The sequence below is a fragment of the Jatropha curcas genome, chromosome 9 (genome assembly GCF_041381405.1).
Source record: "Jatropha curcas cultivar XTBG-Jc1 chromosome 9, XTBG_Jcur_1.0, whole genome shotgun sequence".
Lineage (NCBI taxonomy): Eukaryota > Viridiplantae > Streptophyta > Magnoliopsida > Malpighiales > Euphorbiaceae > Jatropha > Jatropha curcas.
This window is the reverse complement of record NC_143159.1, coordinates 27082758-27100903: the sequence shown is the minus strand read 5'-3', so window position 1 is coordinate 27100903 and position 18146 is coordinate 27082758. Positions and strand designations below refer to the sequence as shown.

Genomic DNA, 18146 nt, shown 5'->3' with positions numbered 1-18146 from the left:
TCCTGACAAAATCAATAGCAAGAATACTTAACAAGAATTCCCATTTATTTCCAAAAGTATAACATTTCAAAACACCTCAATAGAGCAGAGGTCAAATACCAAAAAAAAAAAAAATCCATAAAGCCATTGGATAATTAAATTGGCTCTAGGGACTCCACCAACCAACCAATAATAACCAAACCCAATTTATCTAAATAGCTATTACTAAGTAACATTTCATTGTGGATTTCTTTTTCTTTTTCTTTTTTTTTTTTTTCCTTTTTTTCCAAATCTTATTGTAAGGGAAATACAATCCAAATTAAAATATGTTATTCACCTCCAATATATATAAATAATAAGCTTTAATCTGTGAAAGTGACATGAGAAAGCTCTTCAGAATGTAAAGCAGAAGAACACCATGGATCATCTGTGATGAACTGCATCCATGAATCATCTTTATCTTCTTCATCAGCAATATTAATTGGAACTTCTGGAGACATTGTTTCACAATCATTATTATTATTTATAATAACTTGTGAAGAACTTTCCATTAATGACACTTGACCACTACATTGCCCTTGTTCTTCCATTTCTGAGCATATCCCATTCTTCTTAAACACACGACACAATGCATAAGAGTCCTGCAAGTTTCATATATAAAAGTGACAAAAGCTTATTTATCAAAGACAAACTAAATCTTTTGTGCATCTTCTCTTTCTTTATTTGTTGGCTTTGTACCTGTCAATTATTGTGGCTGACTTTGCATGTAATAGAGTACTTTAATTTGAGTTTATTTTCATCAATTTAGTAAAAATAATCCAAAAAAAAAAAAAAAAAAAGAACATTTAAAATGTAATGTGATGTGATCAAATGCATTTGTAGTGTAAGGCTGTGTTCAATAAGTAGTTTTTTTGCGTTTTGACTATTATGCACTATTTTTAATAGTATTTAGCAACATAGCATTTGAATTAGTTTTTAGAAACTAGGTAGTTTTTTATAAAAGGTTAACTCATGCGTTTAGCTTTTAGTATTTCATGAAAAACTACTCAAACAATTAAATGCTACTAAAACAGATATACCAAAACAGTTAATTTTACCAAACAGATACTTAATATGTATTCTTCTCATCTATTTATTTGATAGCATGTGAATTAAAAACAAAAAATTTTACAATAATGGAAACGCATAATTATATAATTTCTATATTTATTTATTTATTTTGAAAAAAAATCTAATTAGTTAAATATACATATATACTTCAATTAACACTAATTAAAAAGAAGAGAAGAGAAGCAAAATTCCTCCATTTTCTCATTATAACCTCAATTTTCTTGATAGAAAATATATATATTATTTATATGTGAAAAATGTAGATTAATTAAGAGAAAGTTTATGATTTTAATATAAAAATGGTTGAATATTAGTAAGAGATTATTTAATAGTTAGAAGGTCATCTTCTTCTTTTTGGTATGATGTGGATCGGTGGATTTTGGTGTTAGGGAATAAAGTAAAAAGAAGCCGACATCCTTCTTCCACCATGAAAGTGAACTGATTGCTTTTGGATTTGATTACTGTTAATCAGTTTTAAATTACTAAATTAGGGTTCGAATCTACACTTCTACATCACTGAATGTACGTTTTTAAATCATAAGATGCAACCAAAAAAAACAAGAAAGAACCATGGAATTGAGTCAGACTGAGGGATACTACTTTTGTCTCACTCACTTGAAATAAATTAAATTTAAAAAAATAAATAAATAAAAAAAAAAAACACATAGCCAGCTGAAGCAACGAATATATATATGTCAGAGATTATAATATTTGTTAAAAAAAAAAAAAATTAAAGTGATAGCTTCCCATGCAAGTCATGCACTTGTCACGTTCTTAATTTTCATTGACATTTTACTGCCTCTTTGTCTTTCTTTTTCTAATTTAATTAATGTTTCTGTCTTAATCATAAATTAATCAGACCAACCTTTAATTATGTATCAGACATAATCACTTTCTTAATTTTTTTTTCTTTAATTGTTACATAATTTTTATTTATTTATTTTTCTTTATTTCTTCTAATTTAATATCAGTTTCCTAAACTAAATTTTCAATTAAAAAGACTAGCTCTTCAAAATTTAATTTTCTCCCATAAGTTTTATTTATTTTTTTTAATATATATATATATATATATATATATATATATATATATATATATATAAACTTAAGAACAGCTATAATTAAATAAGATTTTTATGATACTTTAAAAAAAAATTTATGAAAAAAGTTTGAAATTAGCTCATTCTATTTCCATTACACATACAATAAGATATTTTAGTTTTTAAATTTAATATAGCTGAGATTGTTTTTAAAAAAAAGAATTATAGCTCAGATTTGAATTTATAATTATATGGTGATGATTATGATAATTAACTATATGGGTAAATAATATTTTATATAACATGAATTTGTTATATTTATATATAAATGCGATGATTATGATAATTAAATATTTATGTAAAATGCACAAACAACCTGAATAGCAGACGTATCATCAGATTCTTTGTCGTCGAGGCGATACTCATGCATGACCCAATCAGTCCTTATCCCTTGAGGAGCTCTTCCTCTGTAATACACTAATGTCTTCTTCATTCCAATGGCTCTGTTCTGAGAATTAACTCTTCTGTCTTTTCCTGTTGATTTCCAATACCCAGCTTTTGTTGCTCTATTTGTTCTGAACCCATTTGGATATTTTCTGTCCCTTGGTCCAAAGAAGTACCATTCTGGGTCTCTGCTTGGAAGAAATGATTTTTCTGCAGCAGAATGAGAGTTTTCGAGCTCGAAATCTCAGTCACAGCCAAACTAAAAACATAAAAAAAGAAGAAGAAGAATGATGATCACCTGCTAACTCCCATGGTTCACATTTGTAGAGATCAACCTCTGGAATGATATCAAGTTCAATTTCTTGGCCATTAATTTTCCTTTTAAGATAATAGTTAACAAGCTCTTCATCTGTAGGATGAAATCTAAATCCAGGAGGCAATCCAACGGGTGCCATTATAATTTCTTCTTCTTTCCTTTCTCTCCTTTCTTTCTTTCCCAAAGCTTTTCTTTCTTGCTTTTTTTTTTTTTCCCCTTATTACAACTCATATACACTCAGTATATATACATTCACTCAGATATAATAAAATAAAATATTTCAAAGCCTATTGTCTTTGGTAAGTTTTCACTTTCGCTTTTACAGATTCTTGAACAATCGTTTCTTTCAAGCATATATTTTATTAATTAGTATTAATATTATCTGTTTATATATTTACATATCATAATATTTTCTTGTCATCATCAAAATTAATTATTTGTCTCAATTATTTATTAAATTCCATTTTGTTTAGCTATTATTTTGAAAGCTATAAAAGATAAATTATTTTGAAAAATGTAATTTGTTAATAATAATATCAATTAGTTAATAGAGTTCGGTATTTTTTAATGAAATAAAGGAATTCATATCCTTTTGAGTAATGAAACTAAAACTAAAAACTATAATATTAATTCCGCTTGGACTTGATATTGACAAAAGATATAAATTTTTACGATAGTGTTAATTGATTTGGACATCAAAATAACAACTCTTCTAGATTTTCTGGATTGCAATTCCAATAATTTGACAACATATGACGAATACAAATGAGTTTCCGCGTCAACGAAGGAACAAGCCGCACTATCAGGTTCCATCGATCAAAGATCTGCGCCTGCAAATCAAAATCTAAGTCTCCAACTAAATAAAATCAAATAACATAATTTTATTTACTAATAAATTCTCACAAAGAAGGACAAAAAAGTTAAAAAAATGGAAATAACCAATAATAACACAAAAATGATAGATTTGTTATGGGAAAAGCATATATGAGTTTATTAAAGCAAAAAAAGATTAAAAGAAAAAAAAATTGAAGCGAAAGAGATAATAAAAAATAGGAGGTAGGCACTACCGCTGTTTAATAGCAACAGCTCCAAACTAAAATTAGAGTTAGAAAACATAGAGAAAGAGAGAGTGAAACTAATATTCATAATATAATTGTTAAATGGTAAATTCGTAAATAACATTTTTTTTTTTTTTTGAAGAGAATTACATTTAAATTAAGAAAGTAATTTACTTACCAAAAAGTTTATTTACATAACAGAATGCATTTAAAAAATACTTTTTGAGAAGAAAAAAATTCTTCAGAAGTATACTTAATTAAACCATCTTAATCAAATTAGGCCTAAGAAAACTTTAATTATTTCAAGAATTAATGCAAAAATAATTTAGTTAATTATAATATATTTTCTTAATTTTATGTAATTACCTTAAATGATACTACTTGAAATGAAATAAGAAAGAGCAATTTGTTTCAGATCCAGTTACAAACCGGGCCGGACTGCCAGTTTTGGTCCAGTTCCTTTATAGCAGCTTAGGATCGGTTGGGCCTTCGATTGCAGAAAAGTTTGAAACCGTAGAGCGCACGATTCGGACCAGACCTGGCTAGTCGTTTATTTAAGTATGTACTGGTTCAGAATTGAACCGTCGGAAATTAACATAGAAGGAAGGAAAGCAGTTGCAGAGATCGTTAATGGCGGCAATAAGCTTGGCGAAAAAATCCGCAGTATTATATCATTATCCATGTCCAGACGGTGCATTCGCTGCATTGGCAGCTCATCTTTACTTCTCTAACACTCGTCTTCCAGTACTTTTCTTTCCTAACACTGTCTACAACCCCATAACCCTGGACCATCTTCCACTCCATCAAATCTCTGATCTTTATCTTCTTGATTTCATTGGACCTTCTGGTTTTGTCCATCAAGTCTCCTCTAAAGTTAACAGGTTTCTCTTTTTTTTTTTTCTGTTATTTTCCTCAAATTCACTTTATTATACTTTCTTAATAACTAGTTGTTTATCTGCAGAGTTATTGTATTAGATCACCATAAAACAGCAGTGGAATTGCTTGGAATAAGTGACCAGAAGAAGAATGTTAATGCAGTGATTGATATGGAAAGAAGTGGCGCTACCATTGCTTTTGATTATTTCAAGGAAAAGCTACTACAGACTCCTAATCAGAATCATATTGTCACTGAGTTTAATCGTTTTCGGCCTCTTTTTGATTACATAGAAGATGCAGATCTTTGGAGATGGAGACTTCAAAATAGTAAAGCTTTTAGCAGTGGGTTGAAAGATTTGAATCTTGAATTTAATGTTCTATTAAACCCCTCCTTGTTTCATCAGGTAATTTTTCCAATGCAAATTCATTTTATTTATATTAGCTAGCTTTACTAGCCTGTAATTAGAATTTGTACCCTTAAGTTTAGAGTTGTTTTGCAAATTCAATTGGTTTTCATAGAATTTGGTTTAAAGATAATTAATTCACAGAGCTAAAGATGTGAACTTTTAAATGGATTTTCATTTGTACCAAATATGGAATTGTGGATTTGTAAATTAATTTCATAAATTTGCATGTTTTTTAAAAAATCTTCTAGTTGAGGATAAACACAGACACACACAATTAGTTGTGTTATATGTAATTAGTGTTTAGTTTTGTTGGAAAAAGGTTCTCTTTTATTATTTTTTTATTATTTTTTTATTTCTCAGTGAACCCAAGTACAGTTTGGAATGCTCAGTCTAATTCAAACTTTCAAATAACCTTTGCAGTTGCTATCTTTGGAACTGGAGTCTGTCATTACTCAAGGATTGATAAGCTTATCAGTCAAGCAGAAATTAATTGATTACACCCTTGATAGGTCATATGAAATTGCACTTGGGGGTGGAGCTTTTGGAAACTGCCTGGTATTATTACTTTTTTTGTTTATTATTATTATTACTATTATTATTTTGCAAATACTTTCTAGAGTTTTCTAGATACTCCATTTATCATTTGAAGGACATATATCATGAATCGACGTTCCAAGATTTGTCCAAAATTTGTTTTAACCCTTTTTGTTGTCAAAAATTTTTTTGTAAAGTTGTGTTGGTGACAATATCTATGGCCTTGTAATGCCGTTTTTAAGTTTCTTAGAAACGGATATTTATGAAGAGAAAATGAAAAGATATTCCTGACTTTGTTATCCTAATTTTAGGCTGTCAATGCAGATGCAGTATCAGAGTTGAGGAGTGAATTGGGACACCAGTTGGCTGCCAAAAGCCATGATCTAAAGTTGAGGTAAGCTATATTTACTGCTGAAATTTTTTCACCAGATGCTCTTTCTGGATGTATTTCATTTTGTGATTTAATTTTTCCCTCCTTTCAACTAGTTTGCATCCAAGAGAGTTACCATGCTGTGCATTCTATAAGTAGTTAAATGGCCAAATGCATATAAAAAAGACATAACACGCAATTTTACACCAAACACTACATGTTTTTGCAACTGTGTTCTATGTCGCTCCAATTTGAAAACTTTGTTGCAATTGTACCTTACATGTCAAAATCAAATAGGGTGTAATTGCCAAAGCAGGCAATGTTTGAGGTAAATTGTCCATTAGGCCCATGAAATTCCCTCTAAACTTTTTGGGAAGTTTCTGTTGAAACCCCCTATATGAGCCCCTCACTGTTATTCTTTTCCTCTTATGCCTAATTCCTATCATATCAATAAGGTTGTTTTTGATATCTGAATTTGATGTTGCATCATTTAGAAGCTTGAGTTGGTCGGAGAAAATTCTCGTGTAGCTTTGAAATCAATATGGCATGTATTTTCTCTCATAGCTAACACCATTGGAAGTTTCGTCTTGTGCTGTTTGTTGAACTTCAAACTGTGCCATCAATTTAAAGGAAATATATTTCAAATCCAGTCTTTCTTGCATGGATAAAGATAAACAAGAACAATTAGAAAACCAGTGGCTTTGTATTCAACTATTTTTGGTTTTGTGCCCAAACTAGTGGTTTCTTGCATAGATAATCACTTTGTGGTTTCCCACAAAGCTAACATGTTCCCAATGTCAAATGAGACGTACTCTGTACTGTATGTGATTTGACCATTTGTTGAGATCCATGATGCAGGCAGTCGGTGCTTAAGCACTGTAAAATCTGCTCCTTCCGTCTTCTCAAAACCCAATTTTAACTCCAACCAATATCTCATTGCCTCCTAATCCTTAAATTCCATAAAAATTTTTACTATAAAACAATTCCTTGGTTCCGCCCATAACTACACTACTAAAGTCCTCTGCGATTCCAAAGATCTTTTTGATCAATCGCAGCCACCTATTTTTCCATTATTTATTTATTTTATTGAGGAAGCTTTATAGTCTATTTTTTATGCTTGGATCTTGGTGGTTGATTTGATACTGAGGAAAACAAAGATGGTGATCATTTTTTATGGTTGATGCTTTGATGCTTTTTACGGAAGCAGATGATGCTCATGGTTGTGGATGGAGATGCATATGTTGTGGTTTATGTGATGAATGTTGATGGTGGTATTGCGACAATGAGAGATTGGAAAGTTACCTCTGTTATTGAATGTTTTTAGAAACAATGATTATTGAAGAGAAATTTTAAAAGGGGTAACAACTTCAAAGATGTAGGATAGTTTAGAGAATTCAGAATTGCCTCTTTATGGTAGCTTGAATTCATTATCAGAACTAATTGAAGTGTTGAAATTAAGAATTTCCTTCTTAAATGGTATAGGGGTGCTTTAGGACACGAGCTATAACTATAAGCTTCATATAAAAAGTTTCCATGATTAGACGAGTAAAAATCCTTTCTGCTGTTCGTAACACTTTCTTCAACCCTTTTGGTGAACAAAAATTCAATTGTCTGCCTACACATGGAATTTTACTTGCCTCATCTTGTCTTGAACTTTGTTGAGATTTATTATTGCTTTTAATTTTGTCATTGAGATGTCGTTTCCCATATTCTTCCATCAAATACCTTTTTCTGTTCTTGATCATCACAGGGCTATCGGAGCTGTTGTATACAGAATTCCAGAGCTTCAAAATGACCAATTATTGAAAATTAGCTTAAGAAGTTTGGGTAATGAAGACACCACCAACATTTCAAAGGTGATCAAGTAGTTTCTACGTTAAATTTTCAGTTTCACCCTGCTGCATTCATTAACCAGCTAAGATTTTACTTGCAGTGGTTTAAATTGCTATTTCTTGTTATCTCACTTCGTTGCAGGAATTCGGTGGTGGTGGTCATCAAAATGCCAGTTCTTTCATGCTTAGTTCTGCAGAATTTGAGAGCTGGAAAGTTGGGAAAAGTGCTTGATGATTGTAAAAAAATTGACACCCAAGTTATAAAAGTTTCTGCAGAGGGGAATTGCCATATGTGCCGGCAAGTTCAATAAATCCAAGAAAACCAACAAAAAGTAATAAATGGAAACAGAAAATAAAAGGGTTTTCAATGATTATTAGAGGTAGAAGATGATTGTTAGTTACTGACAGTTATTAGCTAATAGATGCCAACCATTTGGTGCAAGTTTTTTAGCTGCTGCGGTTGGCTAAGATGTTAAATAACGGTCAAGGGTGTAATTTTATCTTCAAGTATATTATGTTGTATCTTATATTGTTTTTTTCTTTTAACGTATTATAAAAATCAAATAATTATCTATTGAATATTTAATTGTGTAATAAATAGTGTTTATACTTACAAATGTTAATAATTAATTTTTCATGCATTTTAAATACTCTTAACCATACAAAAATTGACATTTGTTATTATTATTATTATTATTATTATATAAAGTCAAATCAAAATATGTTCGCTTCAAAGTGGCAGGCAAACAGAAATAAGCCCAATGGGCCTTAAATCCAAATGGACGATTTTAGTAAAGACCGAGCATAACTTTTCGAATTAAATGATAGAATTTTACAAAATTGATTTGAAAATTTTCATCAAGTTGAACATTCACCAATTTCTAAGGATTAAGTAGGGTTGAAACCATTTAACTGCACCAAATAACCACTTTTGTGCAATTTAATATTTTTTTAAATGGTCTAAAAAAATTTAACAAACTAATTAAAACCCAAATAAACCGTTTATTTAAAAAATTATTTAAAAGTTGTAACGATATATAATTTCTTATCTAGGAATGTATAATATTTTTCTGCAAAATGTCATGGCAAGTTGATTTTTAATAGACTATAATATCTCTAAGTTATAATTGTAATAATATTTTTATGTTTCGTATAAAACAAAAAGACCAAAGTAGGAAATCATAAATTAAAAATATTATAAAAAGACTAAGATGTCAATAAAATTAATAACTTACTACTTCATAATTAGTTTTTGAAAACCAAAAAAACCAAAAACAAAGCTCTCAAGTTTATTGTTTATTTTTACAATGCAAACCCAAATAGCACTCCATTCTCAACTTTTACTATGAATTATATTCGCACTTTAACTTATTAAATTATATCTATTAAACACTAAAATTTTCAACTTTATTTTATTAAAACTAAAGTAATTAAACAATCATTAAAAAATTAAAATTTTATGAAAATCATTATTTTAAAAAATTATACTACGATATTTTGTAGATACCAAAAATTCCCACAAAATTCAAAAGTATTCCGTTTAAAGTCACAAAATTGAGGAGTAAATTTATACATTCACTCCCAAAACAAACTATATCAAAAACACTTTATTTCAATTTGATTTAATAGATTAAATAATTTTGAATATTTATAGCTCGATTTAAAGAATTTTCAAAACCGCAACCAACCAGAATACTTTAGAAAAGGACTCGCCACATTCAGGCCACCTTGTATTTCCATCGAGCATTTTGGCCACTTAAGAGAAAATGTGGCAGACAGGATTAATACACTACCACCATTACAGCAAAAGTCACGAATAACAAAAGAAATGGTAAATTTGGAACAAACATCCATATTCCAATATTCATGTCAACACACAGCAACAAAGCAAACTGCAGTATATTCATACCAGAAAACAGTTTTTTAACTACGTCCTAAATGACAATCCAAATGTTAATTTTCTGGGTCAGATTGAAACTAGCAATAAAACATGACCCTCTTGACATTCTCCTTCAAGGCAGGTAAGGGTCGCACAGCCGCACTGGCACTAGGTCCTCGTGTGCTCCTTGCACCTGCACCTCCACCCATGCCACCTCGTCCACCTACAGGACCACTTGTCATCGATCCACTATCTGATGTCTCTGGCTCCATGTAGAACCGAGCTCGAAATGCTGCAAGATGAGCATAGTACGCAGGAGGAACTGCAAAACCACAACACCCATAAATGAAAAATCTAACATCATCATCAAACTAGAAGGCAAGAGAGAGAGAGAGAGAGAGAGAGAGACTAACCAATGGAAACAGAACGTGTACATCTTGCATATCTGGAAAATTGTAAATTTTAATTAGAAAAACTCAAAATTAGTGCCATGATAATCACTTGTACAAATGAAGTTAGAAGGTGAACAAAACATGCTACCAATAGTGTCCTTCACCATGGGACCGAAGGATCTAAGCAACAATTCTATCAATTACAGTACCAGACTATCAGTAATTCAGTAATGCTACTAACATCAGAAGCAACGTAACCATAACCAAAACTTACGTGTAGCAAAGATTGTTCGTAAGTAACTGCAACCCATCAGCAGTAAATTTGTTCTCATCCCATAAGACATGGTAGTGAGCTGGACGGCTTGTACCCTATAGTCATGTTTGGCCATGTTAAAAAGCATCTAAGTATTGAAACAATCAATTATGGTTGTTACCTGAATTCCAGCATGGCTACACAGATAAAAGTCAAACTCTGTTGGATGACAGATTTTCGAATCCACAACAGTACCTGACAGATCACAGTTTAACATCATGTCACTGATACAGCAATATACAATTGTGAAATCAAAGACAATCGCATGATGAGTTACCAGGAAGTATATTCCCACTCCTGTCAACAGCATTACGGTCATGATGGTTATTGGCAAACAACCTGGTGTGGTGACGCTTCTGAACCACAACAAACGTCACAGGAGGCTGATAATTTGGTTCTAAAGAAGCACAAGCCTGAAATTGACACAGGAATAGATGACAATTTCGTTGTAGGAAACATGTGCCAACAGAATTTGTAGAAAACAGACGAACGTAATCATGAGGGTCCAAAACGCATAATAAATAGGGTTCACCATCGAGATAATATTTAAGAAAACAAAATTAGTGTTACCTTCCGGATAGCATCAAGTTCATACAACAAAACTTGATAGAACTGTCCTTCACTGACACCATCCCTGGAATAAGTGAATAAATCATCAGATATTGCAGCAAATAAATAAAAACAAAAGTAACAATATAACAGTCAATGGAGCAATGCCTGTAAAATATAATACGCTGAGGTTTCTGCCCAGTTGCTCTTCGGAAAGATATAAGGAGTTCCCTGTATTGTGGAAAGACAAATTTATGATACTATTTCAAATTAAATAAAATTCAAACATAGACCATAGTTGACAAAGGCTTAACCACAAAAGGTAACTTGACCCAAGGTGCAGGAGGCTGCATCTTGAGAGACGAGAGGTGCACATTCAGTAAAACGTGTATAAGATACTACGCCTACAATGTTTGAATTTAAAAGTAGCAATAATTGAGTATAAAAATAAAAATTCATAGTTAAACATGAAAACTAAAAGGCTAACGCCTAAAACTAGCTCAGCATGAGTCAGAATCACAACTACACCAGAGTCCATGGAAACCAAAATGCACAAGCAGACATCAGGGCACTTTATGTACAGACTGCGAAGGTTAAAAACCAACTCACCAAGAGGCATAGAATAAAATAACTCAACAGTGGGCAAGCAAAACCAACTGACAAATTTAGAAGAAAATAAACATTAAAAAAAACCACCAGCAACTCAAGGTACACGAGAAGGTGCCCCTTAAAGGTGAGTGCACAGCCACATAGGAACACAACATAATGATCAACCCAGTTGAAACTAGTAAAGGTTCTTGACCCTGGACATAAGTTAGCCTAGAGCCTAGACATGCCCTTGACAACTATGAAATAGAGACAGCGAAGGTCAATCATACTTGATCATGCCACCAGTGACTTTCCCTCTTACAGGATCTTGCCACTCTTTGAACAAATCTTGGATAAGCTCTTGTCGATGGGCTTGAGCACAGACCAAACCAGCATACTTTGTAACCTCTGGCCAATCTTGAGATGCCACAACCTGCATTAAATTTTAGAATCTTCTGTTAACAAAAAAGAGAAGTAGGCAAAGCCCAATGAACACAAGATTAATTTAATTTGGAAGATGAGAGAAAATTAGATAGCATACAGCTGCAATAGATGGGCTCGAGTCCTCGCCAGGATGAGGATGGGTAACATCAGCACCAAAAATAATAGTAGGCCGGTCACTGACTAAAGGAATACGCCTTGATAATGCATCAACAAGTACAGTGTTTCTTCCCCCAACCTTCACATTTATCTTCAGCGCTACATTGGCTAGATATTGTTTGCTCATTCTAAAGACATGCTTTGTTAAACAGCACTGGGAAACAAGTCCAAGATCTGTCTCACAAATCCGCTTCAAATCACCTGGCATACAGGGTGATCACAAAAATAATTGTGAAGAATAGCAAAATGCCTAGTATTTACAAGAGATCACATAAATAAAATGATAAAAGCAACACCATCAACATTACTAGACTTCATACCATAAAGAGAACCATTGTTGTCAGGGAGAATTACAATAAGCAGGTCAAGCTCCTTGCCCTGGAGTCTTGTCATGGCATCATGGTATCGAGTCTTCAACACCTTTTCTACTTGCTCAGGACGTGCACTTACAGGAGAAAGTACAGGCTCAGAATTAAATGCCTGCATAAAAGAAGCAATCCAAAGTTTTGAACAACAAATTATATTCAACAGATATTGGAGAACCTAAACAAATACTGCAGAGTACATACCATGCCAGAAATATGACACATTTGTGCAAGTTCATAGCAAAATCCACGAGCCACACTATCTTGAACATTCCGAGAAAAATTTATGCATATCCAGTTGTTCACAGTTCCCCCATTGACCATTTTCTGCAACAAAATGACAATGAATTAAAATATAGAGCACTCAGAGTTTGCAAGTTGACAAAAAAAAGGATAGCACAATCTAAACACATAATAGAAGAAACCAACAATGAGAGAAAGAAGAGAAAAAAAAAAACCACAAATGGGAAGCATAATTAGATAAATTCCACAAAATCATGCAAAAGATTTTGAGTGCAGTAACTAGGATAATGTGATATGAAATACAATTACTATAATTTTACGTAAGTGAATACCTTATTCATCATGTTCCATTGTCCAACTTGAGGCAGGCAATCCTTCTCTCTACCCGTATCATGATATTTAAGCTGCAGAAACAGTGAGCAAATCCAATACACTTGATTAAATAATGGAAACAAACAATAGAAAATCTATGCAGCTTGAAAAATATGGTAACAAGAGGAAAAGGTAAATTTACCCATGGAGCAGGCAAAATGCGAGCTTCAACAGAAGCAAGCTTTTCACTGATTTTAATTCCAAACTCCTTTGCATAAGGATCATCGCGGTAAGCATTATGATGAACAGTCTATACAAGAAACAACGGGAATGTTAGAAGTCCACTAGTATGTAAAAAGCATACTCCCCAACATAATCGCGGATCATTTTCTAGTACAACCTTCAAAAACGACTTCTATTAGCAGCTGAGGCAAGCACACAGGGTACAATTTCTGCTATTGTTTATCCGACATTACATCACACCTACAGCTATGTGCATATGTAGATATAGGACTTTCCGCAGATATATTGCAAGGAAAATAATAGATCATAGCATTTAATCATTAAAACCTTAAATTAGAAAAAACCCACTAAGGTTTTAAGGCACATGCATGAATTTAAAAGCAATAGCTAACCAAAACTAATTTATATTAATATATGCAATGCACATATCCACATATCAACGCGTACAGGAAACCCTCTTACAAGCATTCAGTGACAGCCTCAAATGGTTAGAATACTAAAAATGGAAATTATTGTCAATGAAAACAAACTGTATCAATTTTGTACAAAATACATAAAAGTTAGAAATCATAAAAATTCTCGTAGAATCAAGAATGAAGTTTTCATTCTGTACATGCCAGACCAGGAATATTTTTTGCAGGAGATAAAATGAGCTCCATTTAATATCAGAAAGAATTAAATTACATATATCATAACAAGCAATAATCAGCCGATTGAGCAGACAAATTTAATACGGAGTTGAATCAACTCAAAAGAAGCAGACAATGACTTCAGATCCCCCAAAAAAAATGAAAAACCAAAGCCTCATGGTAATCATTAAAAAGGATAATATAACATTGTGAAAAAATATAAGCCATAGCATCACACCTGAATAATGTCACGTTCCCTTTCATGAGGACGCTGACAAGTCACCTTCAGAAGAGCAGTGATCTGCCTCTCATTCAGTCTCTTTGAGTACCTCTGACCCTCCACAATCTTGCAGACCTGGTTTGAAATTGTAGGTTGCAATCAATGTATCCAAACAATAGCAAAAAATGAAGACACAAACACATACCTCCATCGGCAAATAATTTGGTCTCTGCTGGTTACCCACTTGTAGACACGGCCATTGAGTATGTTGAATTTCAAAGCCATAGGTCTCGCGGAAGTACTCAACTACAGACTTCAAAGTTCCTCTTTCATCAACAGGAAAACTGATACACAAGCATTAAATAAGGGAAACAAACTGCATATGATCACACACTAAGACCAATGGAAAAATTAAAAAAAGATAAACATATGACAATCTGATACTCACGTCAATTCCCGTGTAGCCTGTGATGTTAAACCAGATATGCGGTATTTTCTGCGCATATTTCCTCGGTGTGTAACTTCAACCTTGACGCCGCGAAGAGCCTTTTTTATCTATTGAAACACAAATAGCGATGCTCATTGTCAAATAATCATACGAGTAATCTAACGCAAAACTCAATACAAGAAAGCGTTAGGAGAAAATTTCAATCAAACAACTAAATGTCTTATACAGTATCATATAAAAGTGTACGTGATGCTTCAAAAGGTGGAAGAATTGATCTGAGAGATTTAATGTAAGCCATAGCAGAAAACTAAAAACAAGACCAAAGAACAACAAACAATTTCTCACCTTCACACGGTCAGCATCAGATAATGGCCTAGCAGAAACATCCCGGTTCAATAATTGTGTAACAAATTCAATGACAGGCAGAGGCTCAATGAAAGCAGTGGACGACATATCTGACCCAAGAGATCACATAGAAATAAAACATTAAGTTGATAAAAACAGTAAACAATAATCAAAACAAAATACAGTAGGACAAATCATGAATATGTTCAGTGAACTTATAGTGGAACTTAACCAAACATAAATAAATTGAATAATAAACGACAAACACTGATGGAAGCAATGCCAAAAATCATGTACCAATATTCAGCGACAGTCCCATCTGTGTAGGGCGAATACTTTGGTAGAAACCACGCCAACTCTCCAAACCTTCGCCAAGGGGTTGCCTTCTTCCTAGATCAGGGGAATAAAATGATCGACCCACAGGGCAATACCTGCAGTTGATGGGAGCTTCAGTCTTCAGAAAAAGGAATGCATAATCAAATGCCAAAAGGAAGAAGTTACACAATTCATACCGAGTAGTAGGCAATTCACGCAATACAATATCAAGAACTTGAAGAGCCTCCTGTGGAGCATCTGCTTGCCTTCCCTGCAAAAAGAGGCCTAAATGGTGTAGGTCAGCACGTGCAGCTAATTTGATGACAACTCTAAAATCCCTCTCTCTCCTGCAACAAAAAGAGAAGGTACTTAGTAATAAGTAGGAAAAATGGGATACAGAAACTAAAAGAATATCCAGAAAGCAAAAATCATAGAACCTTTGCCCCCCTGATCCATCATCTTCATCAATGAGAGTGATTTTAAATTCCTTTGAAATAAATGGAAGTGCACCAGCAGTATAAAGACTCTTCCGGCCGTCATAGGCAGGCAGACGTTTTCCAAGATGAGATTCTCTATACAATTTAACAAGTTGTTCCATTACAGCTCGATTGACTCCCCGTGATGCGACTTCAGGTGTAATGGTAACCTATTGAGCTCAGTCATGTCATCTAACCATAGACATTAAAAATTCACACAAATTAACCAATCAAAACACAGAAGAGAGAACTCACATCATACTGGTGCAAATCCTTGTCTGGTAAATCAGCAAAGAAGTGGTTAGCCTTTACTATACACTTTGTGCCAGTGCTACCCTTGCCAGGACGAAGGGGGAACCTCATTGATTTACTTGAGGGTGGAGGCGCAGCCTGAATTGCCTGGCTTGAAGAACCTTCTTGCTGGATAGAAAGCTCCTGCAACTGCTCTGTTAGTGTTACTGGTGATGGCTCTGGTGGGCGAAACGAAGAGCTCGCCTCAGATGGCGTAGACTGAGGGGACACCCCAGCTTGGTAAGGAGCCAGGGTTGCTTGGTGCAGCTCGGGGACTGGTGGTCTAAATGGGCCACCAGAAGGACCTCCTCCACGGCCACTACCACCATGACCACCACCGCCACCATAGCTTCCTCGGCTTCCTTGCTGAGGTGGCGGCCCTCCTCTTCCCCTCCCTTGATATTCAGGGGCTCCACCATACTGCTGTTGTGGCATCCCACTCCGGCCGCGGCCACCGCCATAACCACCTCCACGACCTCCTTGTTGAGACTGTGGGGCCCAACCCCTTCCACTTTGATAAGGGCCTCCACTTGCTCCTTGCTGAGGTGGTCCACCCCTCTCAGATGGGCGCTGGGAACCCCGGTTGCCACCTGCACTAGCTTCTTGAGAGGCAGAGCTCTCACCCCCACTAGCAGGAAGCTCAGTTCTTCTCTTTCTCGGCATTATGATGGCTGAAAAAGATGCAAACAAAAATTCAATACTAAGAAGGAAAAAGAGGTAGAGTGCGTATTTTTTCTTAAAAAATAAAAAATAAAATTTCGCCAAAACTAAAACCAACAGTATTTGGATTGGTTAAAACACATATTTCTCAACAAATATTTTTACAAGCAACATCATTCAATATTCAGTACAAAGAACGATTAATACTCCTAGAATATCAAAAGAAGAAACATCTATTAATAACCAATGTAAACAAATACAAAAGTAGTAACAAGCTTAATAATGACAGAGAACCAGCCGTAAACGTAAACAAAAATTTCAATTATCAACAACTGAAAAGCTGAAAAGCATAAAAGCGAAGGCCCCAAAAACAACAAAATAAATGCAGGACAGAAACCCTAAAAAAATAAACGAAAGCATTACAAAGCGACGCTTCCAAATCGCTTGGAAGAGCAAACGATCCCAATGAAAACAACATACACAGTCAGTAATAGCAAACACTTCATAAAAATCAAATAGATCTGTGGAAAGGAAGTTCTACGACTACTAAATAGAGTATCAAGTAGAAAGTAGATGGCAGATCCATACTCCACAGCCAACAATAAGTAAAAGTCATGCGATTGATGCACAAACACTACTAAAACACTCGAAAGCAGACAAAAAACCGCTTTTACTTACCTGAAAACAGCTATCGGTACCGGAAAACTGGTTATCGTACGACGAAAAGCTCTGTATCACGCCACTCCACCAGAGCGAAAAGGGGAAGCCTAAGCCCTACCCAAACTCTTCCTCGTGTAAAAAATATATTGAAAATTTGCAGAATGACATCCGCACTCTGCTTATAAAAGAGTAGTTGGTGTTTGAAAATGACAAGTCCGTCCTCGCTAGTGCACCCACTGCTATAGACGTGGATGCTGACATGGCATGTTTTCAGACTTTTGGCTTGGCCTATTGGAAAATTCTACTTGTTTTCATTAATAATATATACTATTTATTATTATTATTATTATTATTTTGTATATATTTCAAAAATAATAATAATAAATCATTATTTTGATTTTCCTTTTTTTATGGGTGAATCACCAAAAACAATTTTATATTTTGGGCAAATTTAACACATACTTTTAATTTTGTCAATTAACACCTCATATTTATTTTTCATTGTCAATTATGGGAGTCCATTAATTTATTGGTTATTTGATCATTGGCTAGCCTACAACACGCTAGCTCACATCTACCTGGCTATTTTTTAATCATTTATCCTTAATTTTTAAAATTTTTAAATTAGAAAATTATACTGTTCAGACAATTTCCT

The 18146-nt window shown here is 33.6% G+C and overlaps 3 protein-coding genes across 4 annotated transcripts; 1 reads left to right on the top strand and 2 right to left on the bottom strand.

Moving 5' to 3' along the window:
• Positions 1-15: 15 nt before the first annotated feature.
• Positions 16-3097, bottom strand: NAC057 (NAC domain containing protein 57). Of its 2 annotated transcripts, none has more exons than XM_020680779.3 (3): positions 2869-3097; positions 2500-2780; positions 16-620 (listed from the first exon to the last, which is right to left on the bottom strand). In XM_020680779.3, exons 1-3 carry the CDS (start codon positions 3023-3025, stop codon positions 342-344), a joined length of 717 nt encoding a protein of 238 aa, XP_020536438.1. In that variant the 5' UTR covers positions 3026-3097; the 3' UTR covers positions 16-341. The 2 variants fall into 2 exon arrangements, with proteins under 2 accessions (XP_020536438.1, XP_012079266.1); XM_012223876.4 differs by having other exon boundaries at positions 2503-2780.
• Positions 3098-4516: 1419 nt separating this feature from the next.
• LOC105639724 (DHHA1 domain protein) lies at positions 4517-8544 on the top strand. The gene is made up of 6 exons (XM_012223866.4): positions 4517-4825; positions 4906-5224; positions 5648-5782; positions 6073-6155; positions 7882-7987; positions 8106-8544. Exons 1-6 carry the CDS (start codon positions 4575-4577, stop codon positions 8193-8195), a joined length of 984 nt encoding a protein of 327 aa, XP_012079256.1. The 5' UTR covers positions 4517-4574; the 3' UTR covers positions 8196-8544.
• A 1236-nt stretch (positions 8545-9780) lies between these two features.
• AGO1 (Stabilizer of iron transporter SufD / Polynucleotidyl transferase) lies at positions 9781-17669 on the bottom strand. The gene is made up of 22 exons (XM_012223854.4): positions 17510-17669; positions 16136-16842; positions 15842-16050; positions 15602-15751; positions 15387-15520; positions 15090-15199; positions 14745-14851; positions 14502-14640; positions 14315-14431; positions 13407-13514; positions 13225-13296; positions 12854-12976; positions 12605-12764; positions 12226-12485; positions 11975-12117; positions 11265-11327; positions 11118-11181; positions 10825-10960; positions 10669-10742; positions 10509-10603; positions 10256-10287; positions 9781-10164 (listed from the first exon to the last, which is right to left on the bottom strand). Exons 2-22 carry the CDS (start codon positions 16832-16834, stop codon positions 9941-9943), a joined length of 3219 nt encoding a protein of 1072 aa, XP_012079244.1. The 5' UTR covers positions 16835-16842; positions 17510-17669; the 3' UTR covers positions 9781-9940.
• Between the last annotated feature and the right edge of the window lie 477 nt (positions 17670-18146).